At 39.2% G+C, this 24,177-nt stretch overlaps 2 protein-coding genes across 2 annotated transcripts; both read right to left on the bottom strand.

The window, feature by feature from the left end:
• Window positions 1–229: 229 nt before the first annotated feature.
• Window positions 230–10,721, bottom strand: syt19 (synaptotagmin XIX). Its single transcript, XM_042412841.1, has 11 exons — window positions 9,740–10,721; window positions 9,242–9,365; window positions 8,561–8,640; window positions 6,509–6,743; window positions 6,327–6,400; window positions 4,781–4,900; window positions 3,485–3,670; window positions 2,992–3,141; window positions 2,341–2,460; window positions 1,341–1,452; window positions 230–1,254 (listed from the first exon to the last, which is right to left on the bottom strand). Exons 4-11 carry the CDS (start codon window positions 6,708–6,710, stop codon window positions 947–949), a joined length of 1,272 nt encoding a protein of 423 aa, XP_042268775.1. The 5' UTR covers window positions 6,711–6,743; window positions 8,561–8,640; window positions 9,242–9,365; window positions 9,740–10,721; the 3' UTR covers window positions 230–946.
• A 66-nt stretch (window positions 10,722–10,787) lies between these two features.
• On the bottom strand, window positions 10,788–16,309 carry si:dkey-12e7.4 (uncharacterized protein LOC558132 homolog). Its single transcript, XM_042412842.1, has 6 exons — window positions 15,986–16,309; window positions 15,692–15,743; window positions 15,058–15,245; window positions 12,541–12,714; window positions 12,113–12,223; window positions 10,788–11,835 (listed from the first exon to the last, which is right to left on the bottom strand). The coding sequence occupies exons 1-6, from the start codon at window positions 16,139–16,141 to the stop codon at window positions 11,722–11,724; spliced, it is 795 nt and encodes a 264-aa protein (XP_042268776.1). The 5' UTR covers window positions 16,142–16,309; the 3' UTR covers window positions 10,788–11,721.
• Window positions 16,310–24,177: the final 7,868 nt, after the last annotated feature.

Here is a 24,177-nt window from a genome sequence, read left to right as displayed (position 1 = left end):
TTTGGGCTCTACCTTAAAATGAGGATTTATCATTGTTTATTGATATATTCACATTTTATAGACCAAATGATTAATTAGTTCATCGTGTTATGATGAAGATGGTAACTTATTTACAACAACAATAAGCACCATCTTTTTAGTGTAACCTCATAGTAAGTTCATAAGTAATGCATCTGCTGTCTCAAACAAAATAAAATACTAAACCAACAGATGGCAGCAAAGGGCTTTTATTAAATCAATGCAGGTTACTGTGGTACATCCATTGGAGAGTCTAAAAGCGAAACACCTTATCACTTCATACATAAACATCAGTTGTTAATGTGTTTAACTGTATAAATGTGAACAGGGTGTCCCTGGAGAAGAGGGACTAGTTACCAACTACCCTGGTGTGTATATATATGTGTGTGTATGTATGTTGCTCAGTATAAGCAATTTATATTGTGTTTTGTTGAACTCTTATTTATGGTAAATTGTTAAATTTACTGAACATTCAGAGTTGTGATATACAGATTTAATAATGCAGAGTAGAGCACAGTTTGAAGATAAATATAAACGTAACACAAACAATACAGTTATTCAGAGTGCAGTATAGTAAGTGCAACACTAAGTCAAACTCCTTTAGATAGAAGGAGTGCAAAGGTCAGATCCATAGAGCCCTTTCAATATGATGAGATTTGGAGCTAAAAAAGAATGGTAAAAGATATGTGAATGAATAAGTAAACTGAGTGAGCTAAGGTTTCAGTTGGGCAGTCACGCCACTGTCCTAAACACAGAAAGATCTGTCGACCACTATGAAGTCAGGAAGGAGATGAGTCCATGTTTGACCTGCAGGTAAGCAGGTGCAGATCTCTCAACAGCCTGACAGACAAGCACCACAGCTTTCAGTTAAATACAAGCAGGTATGCGCATCCAGGAAGTGCAGGAGAGGGGCTTTATGAGATGTAACTCAAATGAACAGGCCATGCCACTTTGCTATTGGCTGACGGACTGAGCGCATCATCAGGCTCCAGTGCTTGTCTTCCAAACTCTTCTCCTTACCCACAGTCAACTGTCCAATCAGACGCTTGGCTGATTTCATAGTCGTTATAGTCTCATATACAGAAACCAAAATTTTACACTGTTCCAGAGGAACCTCTGGCAAGGAGAACATGACAACCTCATTGAAGACAGTCATCATGCAGCGGGCCACTGCAGAGGTTTTCTGGTACCTCAACTTGCACTGGTTGCACTGCACGCTGATCCTGGCATACATGGCTGTGCAACACAGAGAAGGCAAATTAGGAACTGTATGTTATAAGGATATGACAGCGTTTTTTTGTGTATAGGTGTTTGTTATTTACCTGCATCTGAGCGTATGTCAGTGAGGACCGTTCTGACCTTTAGCAGTCCAACCTCAAGCCTCTGAGAAGTGGGAAGAAACTTCAATGACAGAAGCACTTCTCCTACAAGATCCTGTCACAACAGTGAGTGAATCAACACTTCAGCATAATGTACACTGACGTGCATATGTACAATAAGAAAATATTAAACCAGTTTTTAAAAAATGGTGACATTGTTGCAGGCCCATAGGAAACACAAACTACAACATGAAAAGACAAAAAAGGAATATAAAATAAAAGGGGTATAAAGAAAACATTAAATACATAATTGCTGTCACTTATAATTCAACAAAAGGTTCCTCCTCTTAGGAGTTAGAATCAAGTGTATCAGAGCTGCAATTGTTTGTCTATTAATTAGTAATTAATCTGCAACAATTTTGATAATTGATTGCTCGTTGGAGTTGTTTATCAGTAAAAAAAAACAACAAAAACTCAAGCTGTCTCTGTTTTCAGCTTCTACAATGTGAGAATTTGCTGTTTTTCTCTGATTTATATTAGTGCCAACTGAATATCTTTGGGTGTTGGTCTGTTGGTCGGACAAAACAAGACATTTGAAGACATCTTGGGCTCTAGGAATCTGGGATGGACAATCTAAGGATTAATAGATTAAGCGAGAAAATGATCAGTAATTGCAGCCCTAAAGTGTATAATCCATTTTTTGTAGTCCAGTTTTTGTGGTTAAGGATAAAAAAAATCATAATTGTTTAATGACTCAAATTGTACGTATATATATACACATTTGGGAAACAAAGAAATTGAGATCATATCAGTGTATTACTTTGTGTCATACATGGAAAGAAGAATATGTGTATGTATATGGCATTCCTTAACTCACTTCTATTTCAATCTAAAAGTGAGAGAAACATTCCTATTTGATTGCACATGTGTGTGTGTGTTTGTATAAATGATGGTACAGGTGCAAATCTTTCTGCAGTATGTGTGTGTTCATGTTCTACTGCACCTTCTGGGGTGTCTGCAGATCTTCTTGTAGCTCCAGAGGGTAGGAGATGTTGAGGTGCCCTATAGGAACCCTCACCTCTCCCAACACTGTGTGTCTGGAGAATTTATCAAAGTCCCTCACCTGAGACACACACACAGACATATGAAGGACAGACAGTTTATTTAAAGAATAACACACACAAAAACACACATGTTCCTCTGCTTAGGTCGTGTTTCTTCAACTGTGTTGTGTGTGTTAAACATGACTATCCTGGCTACAATATAAAGTATCCAATACGTATCTTAGAGCAATGTATGTAGGGCAGAATGACAGTAGCACTGTTTCTTTGACATGGTGATAAGACAGCTAAGATGTAATCAACATATAATTTTATTCATTGTAGACTTGGGAGTGTAAGTTTTTAGATCAGTTGTACAGTGTCGCAGCTAACTTAGTGTCATCTGCTTAATTAGTATTCAGACCTACTGACTAATGCACAAAACAAATTTTAAGTCTCTGGTTCCTAGCAGATTGTATTTCACCCAAGTGCAAGTAAACTACTTGCAGAACTGTGAGATTGGGTTGTAAAATAAAGTATCTCTTTTCAGTCTGGCCCCCAACCTACTATAATTTAAGAGATACTGAGAGTGTGACATGTGTGTGCTGCAGGACCTCCATCCTGAGGTTGATGTGATGAAGCTCCTTATCCTCGCACAGAACACAGCTGAACTGGTCTCCAAACAAAGGGTTACAGGTGCCTTTCACAATTCGCGTCTGCCACTCCTGCAGCACTGTCCACATCACAGGCGGCATCCCTTCACCCTAAGAGGATCACAGCAGTAATCCATAACACCTTTATACAGTACAAAGACAACGCAACGAGGTTTTAAATGAGAAACTGAGGGGCAGTGTTGACGTACTTGTGTACAAAGCAACAGGTCTATAGCAGACAAAATCAAGAACTCAGTGCATCTTCAATATGCACGCAAGGTTCGGTAAAATCTTAATGTCATCCGTCTTAATCAGAAGTATGTATATTTCCCCCTTTAAGATGCTGCTGATGATTCTTTTGCCCGGAACTTAATTTAATGATGTCACTCATTTGATTGAGCTTTGCAATTGCAAGGTTGAATGAGTATTACTGACATTTTTGCAGATCAATTACCTCCTCATCCGTACTGCTCTCCACTTCCCCACTGTTTGATCCTGCCCACATGAGTCTTAGCTTGACAAATGGCTGGAGGCTGCGGATCTGGCTTTGTTCCAGTAGCCCCTCCGCCTCCAAGACGGTGACCACCAGAAGGGACTGCAGCCGGTCATAGTAGACGGAGAATCGTATCGATCCATCGACCTGGTATAAGAAGATATAGCGCTGTTGACATTGCTTAAAAACTTGCAGTGTATTTTTCTTTTAGTGTTTAATCCTTTGTTAATCTTAATAGATAAAAGGGAGATTTTCAGACATTTCAGTTAAAATATAACATCTAACAAGGTAGACGTCAGGAATAACAAGTAGCCCACATATCCAAACAAATCCTTAACATGTGCCAGCAGCCAGAAAATGGAAAAATATAATAAATACAAATGTTCAGCACACAGTTTACAATCTGAATACAGTATTTTTAGCCAGGTTAGTGGTCTGTCAGTCTGCCGCTTGGTCCACCACTTTAGTCCTGACTGAAATAACTCAAAAACTACTTGATGGATTGCCATGAAATTTGGTAGAGACATTCATGAAATATCTTTAGGATAAATTACTGTGAAATTTGCTGCAGGTACAGTATGGGTCACTAGAGGATGGATCTTTATAACCTTGGTCTCCCCCTGATTATTCATCTAGCACCATCATCAGGTTAAAATTGTAATCTGCCAAATACTTTTGTTTATGACCAAATACCTGCAAAACTGATGACATTCCCGTCGTCTGTGTTAAGTTATTACATTTTAGAATGTTAAAAAGGTAAACTAAGATGGTGACCCTGTATTACCAACTAAACATCAGCATGTTAGCATTGTCAGTGTGAGTTGGCATGTAGCATGAAGCAGTAAACATGCTGGTGTGCTGATGTTAGCAATAAGCTCAAATGAATACTGTGCCAAGTACAGCCTCACAGAGCTGCTGGCATGGCTGTATTGTTAAGAGAAAAACACCTCATCAATAGTGTCTGTTATGGGAATCCTGTTATATAGTATATGTCCAAAAACTGCATCAGCCTCCCTTACAACACAATGAGTAGGAAATAGGTCTCACAAAGCTTAATGGCCATTTATGATGTACATAAGCCATTTAATGTATGAGACCTATTCCATACTCACTGGGTAAAATATAGTTGTAAGGGAGGCTTAAGTAGTATTTGAAGACAGGAAGTGCATACGCCATTAGATAAAGAGAATTTTAAAAAAGTAATTGGAGCTGCAACATTGTCACTTGACAACAAGATTATGCGGCAATGTCTATTACCTTTCTAATATTGGCCTGCTCCCCCATGTCCCCATCTGCCAGGATTGATTCTGAGGAGGGAAACGAGGCCTGAGACAAACAGCGGCTCAGCCTGCAGACCTCCATACCGACATCCACTACCTAGAGAGAGCGTGCGCGCACACACACAAACACACATTACATTTCTATCAGTGGTGTTTTTATTAAGCCTCCAGTTTGGCTTTATTTGACTTGTGACAAGTCTTCTTTGTTTAAACAATGTTCTCATTAATCTTCTGTACATAGACAGTGCTGCTTATTTAGCACATCTCCAAACAAAATAATAGGAACACCTAACAATATAGGTGTCACACAATATTTACAGTCAACCTTTGATTAATATATGTGGATGAATCAAACATTTGTGAAGCTAATAATGTTAAATATTCACTAAAGCTGTCAGAGACCCTGTCCAAACACTGTAATAAACTACTGATTGTTATTACACTCAGTAGGACCTTTACTGACACATTAGTCATGTGGTAGGAAGGAATCAAGAAAGAAGCCCAATAAAATGTTATTCTCAAACACAGCTCATGTAGGAGAGCATAATATCTACAGAGGTATCTCACTCAACCTGTGGTTAACTCTGTGCACAAAACCAACCTGACTCCTCTTACAGATATTTTAGTAGTAATGTTAAACATATCCATGCCCAGATAGCAATCTACAGTAAACTAAAGGTTTCCTTCAGTATTCAGTAAGCGAGAGGCTCAGTTGACATTTTCTACCTGTAAAAACTAGTGATGCTATGTGAATGTTTGCACAGGAATTAACACAAATTCCTTGGTACAGTCCTGTCATACTTAAAAAACAATCAGGTCTCTGGTAGACCTCCATTGGCATCATCATCACATCATCCACATTTTCCAGGGAGAGTTCCTTGATTCTGTGATTTTTTGCCACTGTCACTGTACTTGAAAATGTCCTAAATTTCTCTCCAAGCTCAGATTTCCTCTTAAAAATACTTTTAAAATTTGGTCTTTTTCTTTTTCAAATATTCTATATTTTTCCACTAAAATGAAACCACAGAATGCCAAATTATCTTATCACCCTGCTGGTATATAATGTATATAAACCAGTCACATTTCAAACTGTGTGCACTTACAATGTATAACTCAAACCAGTCATGCATGTAAAGAGATTAGTACCCACATATAACATTTCAATTTCATGCACTTGAATTTCAGCTGTTGAATGATTTAATGTCGTGTGGAATTTCTAAGTCACAATTGTATGCACTGGCTTGAAACTGAATGTGATTAAGTTGACCTTTAACTCCTAACTCAGTGTTTCAAAGTCAGTTTTCATAAAGCACAGGGGACTCCCCCCTACCCCCTCCCCCCTCCTATTAGAAAGGCTAATAATATACAGTTAAGGTGTTGCTTTGAATTCTGGGATTCCTGATACAGTAGGATAGCCACAGAAGACCATGTGGTCACAAACAAATATGTATTATTTGCTATCCACATTCCTCACATCTAGGCTCACCAGAACTGAAATGGATTTTGCCTCTATTTCCTCTTACCTTAGTACTTGGAGATCCTGAGTAGTGTCTTGCTGTTGTGGACCTGCCAGCTGAGTACAGCGGTTCACTATTCACTACAGTAAAGATCAGACACATGTTCTGGTGATCACTCTCTTGGTCAGATACCAAACATCACCCAGTTGCTCTGTACTGTTTGGTATTGTAATCTGAACCCTACTCACCTGTATCTTGCTGAGTGTATGCAGTGTGCTTCTGTGTGCAGCATCTGAAGGCCTGCCAGGCCAAAATGCCCAACGCCAGCAGAAGAAGTGTGATGGAGATGCCCAGGATGCAGTACTTGATTGTGTCTGAGAAGGGCATCTTTAGCTCTCCAGCAGCTGACAGCGGCTCCACAGGGGCAGGAAAGTCCACCAGTGTCACCATGACTCTCTACCTCCATGTGGCCTACACATAGAGCTGCAACACAGGAGTACAGACCATGTGAGGGAACTGTACGGTAGATTATAGAACTTTGAGGTCACATAATAGTCCCTCTAGTAACCACATTGGGGGTTCAGCCATTGGACAGCAATAAACTGTATTCATTTACTGTGAGTGGCAGTAGTGAATTGCAACTAAAGCAGTCATATTAGCTAACAATTGCAAGTTGGCATTAATGATTCAACTTTGCGTACAACTCCTATCCCTGGGCTAGACAGGTCCAAATGGTAGTGAAAGGTAACCTGGGTTAACAATATCCAAGAAATCATGAGAAGTGACATCAGTACACCCAAACACACAGCCAGCTCATGTTTATTAACCAGCAGATCTTGTAGATTTAAGCCAAGCAATACCAAAGAAACAAAGGAGAAAAGGACATGGTGAGTGATGGTGGTCTGGATTTCTTTGCTATTTAGGAGATTGTGTATTAAGTTTAAGACTACATACATCAAGCATCAGGAATTGGTGCCAACTGGCCTGAAATGCAAAAAAAAAAAAAAATTGATTGTACATCCAAGGTATAGGAGTTACTTCTGAAATGATCATTAGACCAATGGAAAGTTAATCTACAACAATTTGCTGACTGATTAATCGTCACACTTTATAATTTTTTCATGTAAAAATGCCACACATTTGTAGGTTCCAGTTTCTCAAATGTGAGAATTTACTGACGTTCTCTGTTTATTTTGGTATCTTGCAGGCTATACAATTAATCAGTGAATCAAAAATAATAATAAAAAAGTAAACTGATGAATTGACAATGACAGCAGCCCTAAAGTTTTTTTGTTCATTTAGGATCCTATGTGACAAAGTATGTCTTAAATGTATTACACACTAATGTAGCCAAAGCCTTTTTCACAGATTACCTTTTGACATGTCACAAAACGGTCATGCGTAAATAATAAAATGATGATGGCTGAATACCATTTAGCTGCTTTAGTGTCAGGCTCCTGGTATTGTGCATGCTGAGTTCACTGTGACACTGTCATGCCTTACTGGGACACTTGAATATAACAGAGCCATCATTAATGATACTACTAATTTGCACTTATAGGCAAAAAAAAGAGGAGGAAGAAGAAGAATGTAATTAGGCAAAGATATAGGCTATTTTCAGCCTTGCAAACTTCTTAAATTGTTTTAAAATGTTCTAATATTTCTTTACCAAAGTTACACACATGGCTGGCGCCCTTAATACCCGTATTCTCACTTAAAAGCCCAGACATGCACAAACATAATGTTGTGTATTAAGATTATGATTAACAGGTGGCTGCTAATTTCTGGGACATACTTCACCAGTTGGATTATTCTTTGAGGTAAAGAAAACTGGTGCAGTTGTGGCCTGGTCAGACAGACATGATTATCTCCTATCAGAAAGAGTTTAGTCAAATAGCTCTTGCCCTGCTAACACTTAATGCAAAACAATTCTACAAAGGTACAGCTAGTATTCATATTAAAACACAAAAAACTTCAGCAATTCAGATATTGTAGTGATACACAAAAGTTAAGAATAGTGGAGTAAACAATGTCACAGCTGAAACCCTTCTGGAGGCCACTATATAGATTTTAAAAGACTTGTGAAGAGAAAAGACAGTTATACTTTATCATAAAGTGCATGTGAAGTGGTTATACATAACTATTATCGATAGCTGTAAGCAATTTCATAGACTACCTGTGTAACATTTCTCCTGCTTGTCTCTGATAACCTGTTCCATTAGAGTACAGGCCTACTGTTGCCGTTACTTGAATCATGAACTATACATAAATAAATACATTAGACAGAAATAAATATTTACCTTCACTAATGAAAACTCATGCCATCTTTTTCTTCAGGAATGCACACCTTCTGCTGTACTATAAATCCATGTTGTGAGCTCTTAAATTTTCACAGAAACAAAAGAACTTGTGAGAAATTCAAAGTAGCTCCTTATCACATAACTGTTCGTCCTGTTTTGGCACTCTAGGCAAACTCCCTCCCTCTCTCTCGTCTCTCTTCATACATACTCACACACACCCAGCACATGACTTCCTGTACACCATTCTGGGCAAACTGGTTTGATTACATTTACATGACATTTCAGGGAGCTTGACATGGCCATATCTCCAGCTCTCTTCTTCTTAAAGATTCCTCTGCAGGTCTGCTAGCTGAGCGTTCAGGTCAGACAACTTCTACAAACAAACTACTGGGGGATTAAAGCATTATGTCAAATCATTGCACCTGGGCTGGTGATAAGCCGTGCCCCTGCGATCGACCCCAGGTACCACAGGGACTGCTTGTTGTTTCTGTACACCTCAGTCAACATGTCTACTGCACTTTCAAGTCAATATTATATCCAATAAATTCACGTGGTTAGCTGTTAAATACACTTTCATGTTCGACTTCAGCTGTGCCTTGTGATAAAGGAGCTGTTATCATGTAACTGTAGCCAAACCAGCTACAGGTGCAGTAAACGGACAATGATAAGACACACTCTCACCTCGCTTTAATTGTAACGTGCCACTGACACAAGATCATGTTTTCACATGACTTTTGTCCAAAAAGCTTTTCATTGTCATCATTATCTTGCAGGTTTGTCACCAATTATTTTGTAGAACTGCCTGCTGACAGAGAGGCATACAAAGGGAGACAAACAAATAAGAGCATGCTGTCGAGTCACCTTGCTGAAAGATAAATCATTAGATAACCCTAACTTGACATTCCAAGAATGAGGAAGAAAACCATTTTGGCAAAACTTCCTGGTTTCCTTGTTTGACACTGTTGGTCTGCTAGGCTCACTTACTCACATACCAAGCAATTAACAAGAGGGCACAGGCATACTAATGGCTCCATGAGGCTATACTGAAGGACAGCAATGTCTGTACAAAATCATTTTTTTGACATTTCATTCAAAACCACAAATGTCAACCTCATCATGGCGTTAGAGGACAACTCGGGTCTACATAGGTACTATGAATGACTGTAGAAAATGTTGTACCATTCCATCAAGTAGATGTTGAGATGTTTCACTGCATCTTGTGATGCACCTGGATACATCATCAGTGATGTTACCTGGGGTCATTGGGTGTTTTGAGTCTTTCAACAATCAGAAACCCTCGACCAGGCGAGCCAGTTGGGGCTGACCAAGCCCAAGCTTGTGTCCAGGTAGTTTACTCCATCCACCCCTCTCCTCTCCTGATCCACAGCCACCTTGATGCAAACTTGATTACATCACTTCAGTATCTTTGAACTCCACCGCTTGCTTCCATCTTGTCCAGGCTCCCTGCTGCTGCATTCCAACCATCCTGCTGGCTCGCTCCTCCTCAACTGATGCTTGCACCTCATCCTAGATCCACGACCTCGTCCTTTTCCTGCACCTTTTTGCAGTGAAGTGGTAGGCTGCTACCCAGGCCAGCCCTTCCATGAGACACTGAGCCCATCAGCACCCTGTGCCTTAGCTGTGACTCAGCGACATCCACGGCCTCTGCTGCCCTCCACTTCCATCCTGTCCTGACCTCAATGCCAGCCTGAGAAACTTTTGGGTCGCAGGACTCTCAGTATTGCAGAACCTCCCTAGTACGGGTCACCATGAATTCAGGCTGCTGAGGGGAGCTTCTGCTTGTTGTTCTGCTTGTATAGGGAAACGCTGCTCAGACTCCATGGTAGTCCCTGCCACTTCCATAGCAACCTGCTAACCCTCTTCTCAAAGTCCTCTGCCCATAAGTTAAAAATGGGATTTGATTATAGTGCTAAATGAAAAGTCATTATATTGCATCCTCTGGGCAACATGGTTATCTGTATCAAATTTCATGACAATCCATCCAATAGCTTTTGAGATATTTCACTAAAAGACCCAAATGTCAAACTCATAATGGTGCCAAAGGAAAAGCTATAGAATCACCAAAATCAGTAGGCTTCATCATTTTGGGTCCATGTATCTGTAAAAAAATTCATCATCATATGATCATATAGTTCATGGAAACATCAACGACATGACAGAAAACTTGTATCGTGTCATAACAGAACTTGTCTAATAGAAGACATGCTTATAGACAGTCAAACTTTTATTATGGTTTTATAACAATATGCTAAAATCAAACACTATAAACAGTAATAATCTCAAAAATATGTAAAACATTTCTAAATTAACTGTCCTTAAACTTAGCTTATATATTTTCCAGCAACAGCAGTGTAAGTTAGTGCAAACATGGTAAATTAGTGGAGTTTAGTACAGTAAAACATTATATTCTTAGTTTGTGGTGTAAACTGTAGGAAGAGCTCACTGCAGATGAGTCACTTAACTTTTGTACATCCTCACACAAACTTGATATACTGTACATATGATACTCTACTGACTGACAGGTAAGGTAAAAGAGAGCAAACAGACCACTTTAGTAAATTTCAATATTCTAGAGACTTTAACCATACATCTTTAACAGTTTGCAATTTAAAAGTAACTTTCTAGTGTTTGAGATGGATGCAGCACAGGACCACATACACAAAGTTGGACCAGAGGAAAAAAATCTATATGTATCAACACTGGATTATAAAACTGTTGTTTTAGGGTGATACTCAGTGTGGCAAATATGTGGCCATGACACCTCCGCTTGGAGATGGTAAGAGATACACAGAGAGGGTTTCCTGTTAAGACCTTTTAACCCAGTCTTGTCTATTTGGCTGGTATGGTGACTTTGGTGTGCTATCAGATCAATGAAATATAACATTTTATATTTGCATTTGAACACAGCTCAGATACAGTATACCGTATGTACAGTATGGAATATAAAAAAAACAAGCTGCACACCAAACCCCACCCATCTACTTATGAAAACTTCAACATCATCTTAATTTTACCCATTGGTCTGAGTCATTGATGCACTCATCTTTGCATAGCTGAAGTTAATCATAACTGACTAAATCATCATTAAGGTCAGTCAATAGAGCTCATAATCATTCTACTCATTACTGTGGTGATCAGGGTCACCAAGGTAATGGCTCTCCCGTAAAGTTCAGAAATGACCCATGATCCTTCTCAGTCAGTCCACCAATCACAGACAAGATGGATGAAACGCTCTCCTCTGAACTCAGTGGAGCCTGGAAAGAGATGGATAAAAACAAATTTTTCTATTCAGAAACACTTCAAAGAAACATTAACATAATGATTTCTATACACATCACTCAGGACACCTGAATGTGCAAATGCTTTTGAATGTTTGGAGTTTAAAACACCATTCATTCTACACATCATGTTTTAACAGCTGACACATTTTAGTCAAATTAATTCTCTGGAATATTTTTCTCACTAGTGTAGATTAAAAAAGGGCTTGAGTGTATTCACAGAAAGTTAATTTTACTCGGAGTAGGCCTTTACCTCCGACCCCCCCATGTCAGTGCGGACCCAGCCAGGATGTATAGCCATACAGAGAATCCCATCAGGCTCCAGGTCTACAGCCATACAGCGACTCACCATGTTTAGGGCACTCTGAGAAGGCAAGCAGAAACAAGATAGGATGCAGCACAATGCAAAACTCAACACACTAGTGTGCAATATAAACCCAACACCGCAGCATGTGATCAGTGGGGATCCAGCATTTCCCTGAAATCCATTGTTGCAAAAATGTTTAATCAGAAGAGATGCTTATGACTTTCATTTACCAGGACACAAACACAATATCCAACCATTTGAAACAGCCTGACCTCCCTTTCTGTATCAGAACCTACCTCGCATGCCTTAACAATCTTGTCCTTTACTTTATTAACTGGTATGACACATCATTCATCGTCAGGTGATAACGATACCTTGGACGTCCTGTAGGGGTACCATTTGAAGTTGTTGGCCCTCTCCCCCCAGTTGAGTTCCACAGAGCCCAGCAGAGAGGTCATGTTAATGACGGCTGCTCTCTGGATACCCATGCTTCCTGCACCACCTGCTCCTCCTCTGGATGCAGCTCGCTTCAACAGAGGCAGGAAGGCCTGACAGAAGCAGAAACACCCACATCACAGTTGAGGATTTCAAGAGATGCAGCTCCAATCAATATGTTTAAAAAGATTATTACATGAGTTTTTCATTAACATTTTGTGACAATTATTAGTGATGGTGTCTGGTTAATAACACATAATCATTTAATGTTTTGATATATGAAATCAATATTATTGACCTTACTACACATGCACAGAATATAACACTGTAAATAAATATAACACAGAGCTGCAAACTAGACACTTTAAAGAAAAAAAGTGTTAATACTTCATCAAATCTTGCAATTTAGACAAAGGCTAGAATATTCCTATTGAGAGTAAAACATTTCAAACTGTATGTGAGGAACAGTGTTGCCCTCTGGTGGCAGCATTCCCACCTCAGAGAGAAATGGTCTGCATTCACAGCAGTACTAATGAGGTGATTACTTAAACGCAAAATATGTAATTTCAGCTGCTAAGAGTCTCTCAATCAAAACAATAACAAAAGACAGAGTGTGATGACGGTGTGAAGTAGCATGGGAACATGGGCATTGTTAACTTCATTGTTATACAACCAGATTCTCTGGGATAGGATTACTCCAGTATTCATTGTTGAGGATGTTTTAACCAGGAACCGAATTATCCACAGAGGTCTCCTCCTCTCCAGAACAAACAGACACGGTGATTGAAACAGGTAAAAACAGTGAATAAAGCAGTTTCATGTAAAAAAAAAAAAAAAAAATTGGTGTTTCTCTGATGCTGTTCGGCAGAAAGAGGACGTCTGATAGGGGCTGCTAGCTGAGCTGCTGCTAACGTTTGCTAAGCTTGTTTCTCTGATAACTTAAGATACAGAGGTTCAGCAGGTCTTTACCAGGAGCTGAATTATCCACAGAGGTCTCCTCCTCTCCAAAACAAATGTACACAGGGATTAAAACCGGTAAAAACACTAAATAAGGCAGTGTCACTTAAAAAATTTTTGATTTTTTTTAAATCAGTGTTGCTCTGACACTGTTTGGCAGAAAGAGGACGTCTGGGAAGGGCTGTTAGGTGAGCTGCTGCTAACGTTTGCTCAGCTTGTTTCATTGATAATTTAAGATCCAGACGTCTGATGACTAGAATCCTTCATCCGATTAAAAGATACAGTAAAAACAACGAAGATCTAAAAAGTTTTTCTTAAAAATGTGACTTAAAACTGAATAAAAGTCAATTTATGACAGTTTGTGGCGGGCAAACACAACGGCAATGTTTTATCTTGTATGCCTATACACTTTGGTAGAAGGGGAATGACGCTACTGACAGGCTACCAAATGAACCGGACCATTATCTTGATTTAAATTGCTGATTTCACTGGGTTTGAAAACATTTGAGATAATGTAAGTACACAACTTAACAAAATATCAAAAAATAATAAACATAGGTCTGGTTGTTTTTAGACATTTTAATGCAGAATAGTTATATATTATAGCTTGAACACTGCAAGGATTTGATTTGAGACAACCCTCGTGGTACTGATTTTCTTCAAGCAGATGCACCATCTTATCAGCACTGTTAATGACACAAAAAGTAAAAACAGCTGGAGATTAAATCCAAAGACTATGTGCTGTATCATCAGGCTTGTATCATATTAATGAACACAGTGTATGGGTCGCCTGAATCTGTAATGTTTTTGTTTTGTTTGTTTGTTTGACTGGTGAAATATATGACAAATGATTACAAAAACAATATTCAATAAGGTAACAACAGATATCTGGATATGACAGCTCTCGCCAAAAAGGGGGATTGTTTCAAAGCATGTTTATGGCAAGATAAAAGGGTTATCAGGAAGACCCACTTTGTTCTCTCGGTTATGTATTGTCTTTGCATTTTAGTAAAATATGTTAATTAATATGAAGCAAAAGATATTCCAAAGTCCCAGTCCATAGAGAGCGGTGCAATGGCAAGTTTCTGCTTTATGTGATTTATTAAGCTCTATGTCAGCAGGCATCTGCCCTGCTGACATGTTTTTGATCAGGTCCCTAAATTTCTACCAGCTCAGGGTGCTGCTCTGCAGTCCACCATGCACTCTGAGGCCGAGTGAAACCAGACTTTTAATTAATATTTATGAAATGCAGTCTGCCCTGGGCTAGGGGGGTTTGTGTAACTTCTGTTCACCAAGGTCATTTTTTTGTTTTAGTTGCAGCATTCAGAAAATGAGCTACTCACTGGTCCTGCTCCTGCTGACTAAATACAAATAAAGGGTGGTTTATTTTCTTTTTTATCTCACTGTCTGGTGAAGTGGGAGCTTCTAAACAAAACTAAGTTGCTGATCTACTACACCCAATTTGACAAGAAGTACACAATTCATGCAGGAAACATTACCTTGGTGATCATCAGAGGAGCCACAGCATTAGTGTGGAAGTTCTCAATCATCTTCTCGGCAGTAACAGTATGAAAGTCAGCCACCACATTGATCCCTGCATTGTTTATCAGGCAGTTCAGACCCTCTTCTTGTACCAGCTGCTGCACCTCTTCTGCAGACTTCTCTATGCTCTCCTGGCTCACTACATCTGATAGGGAGACATATCAACACTGCAAATCACCAGAACCAAACAAAAACTAATCAAAACAGAAGAAAATACAATCTGAATATTATTAGAAGGGGAAAAAATAATAAATAAATGACTCAATGCTTTCAATTTAACTTCAAATATCTCTGGTGTGTATAGGATGTGTACTGTTTGAATATGTGTGATTTTTGAGGCCGACGTGTTTAAGAAGGAATGTGCAAGTAAATATACATATTGGAGTTTTTTGTTTATTGCCAATAAACATGTCTGAATAACACCATGAGGGATGTCTCATGTTAATAATCAGACATAAAAATGAAATGATTTATTTGCCACAGTAACACACAGGCCTGTGTGTTGTCTAGTGTGAGTTTTGTGTCTATGTTGGTTTTTCAACCATTCACTATCTGTAAACACACACCAACCGTTCTTCTTCTGAGTCTTACCCATAGTGATTATGTGGATATTGGGATATTTCTCTGCCAGTTCCTGAAGTTTCTGTGAAGGAAAAGCACAGCTCTGGTCATTGTTCACTGACAAATATCCAGTTATGGAACAATGGCGCCATCTGGTGTGATGGCTGCAAACGTTTAACTTTATTTCACTACTTAATGCTCCTTCACACGTTATCAATGTCGACTTACTGTCGTCATGACCCTTTAACAACCATGTTAAATGCACTACATGCGGTAACTGCGGGACAGTTGGCTTTTCAGGACACTTCAGGTGTCGGTGTTTACCTGCGCGCTGGCGGGGTTTCTGGTCGTGGCTATAATCTTACCGGGTGACACTCCTCCAGTCGCCAGGGTGTCGACTATCTGCAGACCGAGACCCCGGCTCGCTCCCGTTACTAGCACCGAGCCGCAGTTTTTAAAATTCATGGCACCACTCATCATTAATGTGAGCTCTAACTAGTGCTGCACTCGACGTCCGGTGGGTGAACTTTCCTCCCAGCTATTTCTCGTGACAGAGCTTTGCTAAATCCCTAGGGATCTTCCGACAGGCCTTTTTTTCCTAGGATGGCAAAGTCATGACCCGCCCTACTCTGCCTCTGATTGGCTAGTACTCGTTACCTTCATTTATTGGGTTGATTAGGTTTAGGAATGAGGAGTGAGATTGATTAGGGATAGGGTAAGAATATCAGGATAAGCCAATCAGAGGCAGAGTAGGGCGGGTCATAACTTCACCATCCTAGGAAAAAAAAAATCTCCTCCGGTAGGTGGGAGGATTGCTCCACTTCACCAAGCCGAGCCAAAACCGCTAGGCGATGGAGATAGTTCAACAGAGCACAGCTTCAACGACGCAGGCTGCCTACAACTGGGAAACTGAAGAAGAGTTGTTAAAACTACTACGTCTTACAATAAATTTGCAATAATTTGGCGTAAATCACCACACCGTACAGTAGAAATGCCCAGAATTGAGTAATAGGGAGATAGCATCGAGGTGTCATGGACGTTCATGGCTGTGGACCTCGAGGTTCATCAGCACACAGCTGTGTTTGCAACCAACTCTTCTTTGCCGAAACTCTTTGGTCAGAATGATTTCCAGGTCCTATTGAAAAAGTGATAGTCCATCTGTTTTGTTCTGGGTTCAGATCAGGAAGTACTGTGAAAAAAATAGTTTTATATATTTAGGTTAAAATCAAACAAATGACATAAAAACGCACAAAATGTTGAGAGAGGAAAGACCCAAAAGGTTTTATGAAATACCTCTACCTAAAACAAGTTATTCATTATTTATTTTCATGTTTTGTTATAGTGTAAGTTACTATTCTCAAAAAAAGAAAGATATGGCAGTGACATAGGCAGCACTGCAGCAGGTTAGACCTTCAGCTGCTGTTATATAACAATTAAGAAAGGCTATATGTTGTCTGTGACATGTGACAATGCTTATTTAATCAGTAAAATCATATACTTATTTTTCACCTAATGTTTTTGCATTTTTCCATTCTATTTTTCATCTTTATGAATACTAAATTTTATAAAGTAGAGAGAGTGTGCTGTGTTTTGGGTTCTGCATTCAGTCAGTTTTCAAATATTGAAGTAAAGATGGAGGTGCAGAGATAAGGGTGACAGCACAGCTGAAGGAGCTTATGCAGTCACAGCACACAGATGGTTTCCCTGGCAGCCTCGTGAGTGCAGATTTTCTTAAAGCTTCTGGTGCTTGGGAACAGCAGATATCCCTGGTCTGCTCCAGGTCAGTTAATTTGGAATTTGGCTCCTATGCCTCCATTTACAGACACATTACTTTGGCACATAGCGCACAGTGCAAATGATGGGTTGGTAGTGGTACAATGTGTGGTGCAGAGCTGCGCTCCTGAAGCTGGTGGATGTTCACTGGCCTTCCTAAGCACACACAATAGTGATGTATTGTCTTCACATAAGCAATCAGTTCATGGCTCGGACTGCTGCTGGTCTCTCCAGTAATCAATGCAGAGGGACAGTAGACATACAGAACATGGTGTCTCTATTTTGCCAGTTCTGCCAAACTTTTAATTTACCTCCTCAACAAAATCACATAATGAATGTGGTGCCCATGTCTACCAGCGTTCATTTTACATCAGCTGCCTCTGAGATATATTAACTCCAGGAATGAACAAACAGTCCAAAGTCCATCATCTCCAAATGTTGAAAAAAAACAAAACAACACTTTTTAACTCAAGAAAAAATCATGCAGTAACAAATCAGGAACACTCACAGTTTTCTCATCTAATCTCATTTATCAAGTGACACTGTAGTACACGGTGCACAAACAACATGACAGGAAAGAAGACACAGTGACATTTGTAGTAAACGCCCTGGATTTGAACACAAGATGGCATGTGATACAGCCTCATGACCAGCCTGTGGATGTTTGATTCAGTAACACCATAAAACAACCTCCATGTAACACACTTGTCCAAATATTAACCAAACAACCAAACAAAAGGGCACAGATTGAATCCAACATACAACAATAAAATGAAAATAACTTATTCCTATTCCTCGGTGTAATGAAATCTTACAATTTAATGTGCAATTTAATCAACCATAGATTTTCCTGGTGGCCATCCCTCATATCCTTTTGCATGTGTGCCTTTCCACTTGAACAATAGTTGTGGTCAAGCAAAATCAGCTGACTGAAGATTAATAAACATTACACACACTCTGTGGCTGTGTAATGTTCAACCAGGACGAGAGACAGGATGTTTTCCTGCAACTGAAAATGGCAATACTGTATTGATCATCTTATAGTAGGCTACTTCCTTTCCCTGTATCCCTTAAGGATCCTCTTTCATATGTTCTTCCTGACCCATCTACATTGGCTTGGTGGAATAAACATTAACAGGCCACTGGGACTCTGTCAACAGCCCTAGGAAATTATAAAAAATGATAAAGATCATCATCATGCAAGCCAATGAAAGGTCATTCATTTCTGCAGCTACTTCAGTGTTTTGGATTTCCAATACAGTGCTCTCAAAGAAAACTGTAGTGCTCTGGCTTAAGAGGACAGGCTAATATGACTCTGGGTCACTGTCACTTTATGTAGAAGATTTTGTCACTCCACATTAAGCATCTGCCTTAATTGTTTTAATCAATTTTACAGCCCTTGCATAAGAAAGGCCCATAATTAAGAATGGCACACAGGAGAAGAAGCAGAATTTAAATAAATAGTTCAAGATTTTCGGAAAAATCCTTATTCCTTTTCTTGCTGACAGCTGAAAGAGAAGATTGCTACCACTCTTATATTTGTCCATTAAATATGAAGCTACAGCCAGGAGATGGTTTGCTTAGCTTAGCATAAAGACTGGAGCCAAGAGATAGATAGCTGACACATAAAACCACAACTTGTTATTTTTACTCTTCAGTTTTTGTATGAATTAGAGATAAAACCTGTTAAATAGTGAGCTTTAGTGGTGCTGGTGGGAGGCTTAAGTGTGAGTTTCAGTGAGTCATGGCAGCTCAGCAGAGAACTAGACTTATTGTGATGAAGTGAGCAGTGAGCTGGAAGAGACAATTCTCATGGTGACAAGCAGACGTCATTTGACCAACATGCTATTTATAATAATTTGAGTCGTTCAGACCGGATGTGGGATGAATTTCCTCCTGAGAAATCTGCTGTTTAATCAAGAGGAGTTGTAATGAATTGTTATAGATTTTTTTTCCTGTTGTGTCCAGTACAAGTTTACTTTTGAGTTACAGCTAATAAGTATTATGCTGTGATGTATGTTTATGTATGTGCATGCACATGCCTGTGTTCAGCCTGAGGTACCTGGATGTATGGGATACACAAGAATCTAGGTTGGAACATCCATTTTCAATCACTTATTTAATTCACATGAGCTATATTTAAAGAGATCATAAATAAAACAGGGTTCCTTTCATCAATGAATAAATCATGGCCGTTATCCTCTTATATTCATATTCTCTTCTCTCTTTCTCTCCTGCACAGTGTAGTTGACTGCTTCCAGTCTTTATCACGTTGGTTTATCACAGTGGGCTAGATGTATGATTGAATGTGTTTACATGCACAACACCATCCTTGTAGTTTTTTGTTCTACTCTGCTGTTCACTTATTGAGTTTGCTCATGTGAACACTGCTTACAATAACCTGAATAAGTGCTTGACCCCCATTGTTTGCATCCTGAACATGACACGAGATTCAATACTGCTCAGTGTGTTGAGAGAAACTCAGTTTGCCAGACGTAAAAAGGTGCAAATCAGTAAACAGCATGTCAGTGGAAAAAGAAATCCCCCTAAAACTAACTGATGAATTCCATTTCAAGAATTTATATTATGCCCCAAATGCAGTTAGCATTTTTAAAAACTCTTTCTCAAAGTGAGAAACTGAAGAACTAACTGAAGTGTGTAATTTCATTGGGGTGTTTGATGCAACACCCCAATTATCATCTACTGTATAGAACAGCTTGATTTAAAAAAAACATGAGGGTCCACAAAGTGTCCCAGATGCATTCCCTGCATCTTCCTGGAGAACAGAAACATGACAAAACTTGTTTTTTCCCCCCGTGCTTTCAACTGCATCTCATGGTCTTTGTGATGACCACAGCCACACATGGTAATATTAACCCAATTCACACTCTCCCACCTCATTAGTTTGCTTTCCTACAGTTTCATTTCATTTGCAGTCAGCCACACCCAAACAATTAACACTAAACAGTTTGGTTGATTTGGAATCTATTTATTCACACTTAACCTTACATTGTTTAATATGGAGTGTAAACATTTTAACACTGCAGGGTTACACAGGCACTTTTCTGTTATATTAATCATTTGTTCCTTTGTCTTTTAGTTACCGTGGTTTTTTGGGGGCGTCCTTCCTGGTTTAGCAAAAGGTGTGGCTGAACGTTGAGGGGTCTTAAATGCAAGACCCAGCTGATCAGGACAAACCATGTGCTGCCATGTTATGGGGGGATTTGGGTTTAATTAGTTTTACTTTGTTTAGTTGTAGTAGGTGTCCATATTGTCCTTTGTGTGTTATTTGGTTTGGCCAAGTCTCTGTATATATGTTCTCTTGTGTGTCATTGTGTTAGGTCAGTTTGTTCAGTTCACAGCTTGTTTAGTTGATATTTTAGTTATAGTATAAGCCTAGTTTTGTAATGATTTTTGCATTTTTTGGGTAAATAAAAGCCATTTTTTTTATCTACAACTCCTGTTTCCTCATTTCCTCGCTGCTTGGTCCTTAACAGCCTTCATCAATGGCTTGCACTGCAAACTTCATAACTACAAACAAACCCCATCTGCTGATGAAGGCTGTGAGATGCAGTGAATTCTTCTAACGGGTGACAAGCAGCTTTTGGTAATAGACTCAGTGTTGTCTTATTATTGACTGACCAAACTAGACACTATTTCAACTCCATGTTTGAGTTCAGATGCAGCTACAGTTGAGTTTGAAAGGAGATCATTCATTTACAATTTAATATATACCTGCAGCTGTAAGCTGTAAGTCTTGTATGTACAGTATAATATACAGTACATTATAAAACATAACCAATAGGCAGCAAAGGAAAGAGTATTTATGACAAATATTACATTATTTTATATATTTTAGATAATAATGTATTTGTTATTAGAGCATTAGTTTGTCTTTTGCCTCTTGAACAGATTTGATGCTTAAGATCCAGTCTGTGGTTGAGAACAGTGGGATTTTCAATGTCAAATCTTGTAGCAGAAGGCAGCGCACAGTAAGACTGTTCAGAGATTGTAGATGCTTCTTGCCTTCAGATCATCTTCCTGCAGTCTCATACAGGTTAAAACTCACCCTTGATGGTCTTCCTGAGAAGACAGGAACAAGTGAGATAATTGGTCTGTAGCAGCACGACAGTATCTCAGGAAGTAAGTGTACCGTACAGAACATGTGCAGATGGTTTCTCTTCTTTTCTGTATGACTGACACAGTATTGCTGGAGAGACACTTATCAAGTGTGGCACTGAGGTATTTACAGTTGTCCAATCTCTAACCAACTGCCTCTTCAGCAAAATGTTTAATTAGATGTGCTTGCTTCCTAACATTTATCAGCAGCTCCTTTTTTTTTTTAATGATGCAGAGTTGTAAGAAATTATTCCCACACCAATGCACCCACTCCCTTAAGCGCCTTCCCCTGTTTGAAAGTCTGACAACAGCTGAGTCATCGCTGCACTTGAAACAGTAATTAGAGATCTCACATTGTCAAGAAAAAGCAAGATAATAGTGCGTGCACGTTCAAGAGGGAGAAATGTGTTCGTTTTAATCGGGGACACAACACACCTGTGGGTTGGAGTCTTTCTCAGAAAGCAGCTGCAGGTGTTTGTGATGACAGGCTGAGGGAAGGATACAGGTGTGCATGTTGGAATGATGTTTTGAATATTGTTGTGTGCAGGTTTATGGATGCTCCACCTAAATGGCTTTTGCAGTTCAGAGCAATTGTTAAATTAGACTATATAACTTGTAATAACACATTCTTCCTCTTACAAATGTAAAGTTTCATTCATAAATGAAAACACACTGTTGTTCATTTAAGTCGACTGGGGTTTTGCTGCTTTAGACGTGCGTAAAGATCCCCTCCTTACATGTTGTTTGCAATAATATGTCTAATATTGTTTTTCCAGGATGAACTTCCAAACTAGTTGTGATGTCACAAATTCTGCACATAGGTTCATGCCTTAAACTCAGATTTTTGATGAGCACAGAAACTTTTCCTCTTCAGCAAATGAATGTGAAAACAGCCTTCTAGTGTCAAACTCTACATATACAGTACATCATTGTGCACAGTGAAGCTCCTTCATCCTATTTAAGAAACAATAACCTTAGACAGATGGTGTAAATCGCATTATTCAGCCAGTTTGCTCATTTTATGACTCTTCCCTACTCATGCTACTGTCACATTATGTTTTAGCAATATTCTGTAATTGTCTCTTAACTTAAGTAATAAAACAGATCTTTGCTCCATTAAATACACTAATGGTGTTTTGCTGTTAAAGCCTCACTTGGTTTGGTATGACCACCAGTAGCTTTCAGTTGATAATGTTAGCTATTGTTAGGCAAATTTATGGAGATTTTCTGAGTTTATGACTCTCCTCTACTTGTGCTACAGTTACACTATATTTTAGCATTTCCTTGCAATTGTCACTTGTGGCCACTGTGTTCGGCATTCTCACTATAAACAACGTATTACATACGATTTCTTATCTGCTAAATTAATTTAGCATTTCCAGTGATATGCAGTGTGCAGCTGCATGTCATATAAAAATTTGAATGCTTCTGATTAATTGATGTGGGTTTCCACCACCTCCACAGTGAGATGGGAGCTTGTGTGCTTGCTGTATTATTCAGATGGCTTTAAAAGCATGCCAACTCAATTACAGGGGTTTTACTAGAAATATCATGTCCTGTCCTACAACCTCAAGTGTAACATGTCAGCTCAGGAGCAGGAACCACCAACCCTGGATTCAATTGGAAAAGGCAGCCAAATTTTTGGTTGTCAGTTTAGATCATTGTTAAAGGTTTGCAGTTATATTTTATTGCTGGCTTTATGTAAAGGCTCTGCATCATGTTTCTAATGCCATTCAAAGTTTCTGAGACACACCAGGGCTTTGCTTTTGGGTTATGTCACATTAGATTATATCCCTTTTAGATGCCCTGTGATTTACTTAAGGTTTGTTTCTAAGTGTTTCCATATTTGATCTTAAAGTTATTTTAAACAATTCTCCATATATGGGCTTGTGGATGTTTAGATTGGACTGGAACAGGCTTTGTCTTGCGGAACAGTTCAGGTTCGCTTCAGCAACTCAAAGGCAGCCAAGAAGTGTTTTGTTACTCTGCCTCATTTCATTCACGCAAATAGAAAACACAGTCAATGCCTCGCAGTGCTGAATCAGCGATATCCCTCTGCTTGTTTCTTCTGTCATTTTCAGTATGCAACCGGGAGAAAGACATCGTGCTGCAAATGAAGCTGTCTGAGTCAGTGCTGCAGCGGAACAGCCATTATTTGTGTCATCTTTCAGATTCCAATGCACACTGAGCAATAAATCAGCAGGGAAAGCATTACAAGTTGGGGTGTTAAGTTACTCACCACTGACAACCAACATCCGCTGAGTCCAGTTTTAGTATCTCTCTGCGCTAACTTTACTTTAGCTTTAAGTACACCATCTTGCTTACATCGTCAATCCTTTTTATGTGGATGCTAGTGTGTTAAAGGCAAGGGAGCAGTTTAAAGCTTGGAGGCCCTGATAACATAGTAAAGTTGGCATGCAGAAGGTCAGTTGAACAGAAATAATGTAAGAAATGTGACTTTGAGAGAATGACAGCACTGCATGGCTATGGAGCAGAAAATATTCAGACTGTGAGGCAAAAAGAAGTCTCTACATGGATACATTTCTGTCAAGGACGTAAACCTTTTCATCAAGATGTAACCACCACAGGCAGTTTAACAAAATCATGTTCATACAACGTCAAAA

Source organism: Thunnus maccoyii, chromosome 5, assembly GCF_910596095.1.
Source record: "Thunnus maccoyii chromosome 5, fThuMac1.1, whole genome shotgun sequence".
Lineage (NCBI taxonomy): Eukaryota > Metazoa > Chordata > Actinopteri > Scombriformes > Scombridae > Thunnus > Thunnus maccoyii.
The sequence above is the reverse complement of the archived record's forward strand: the minus strand, read 5'-3'. Positions and strand labels throughout refer to the sequence as shown.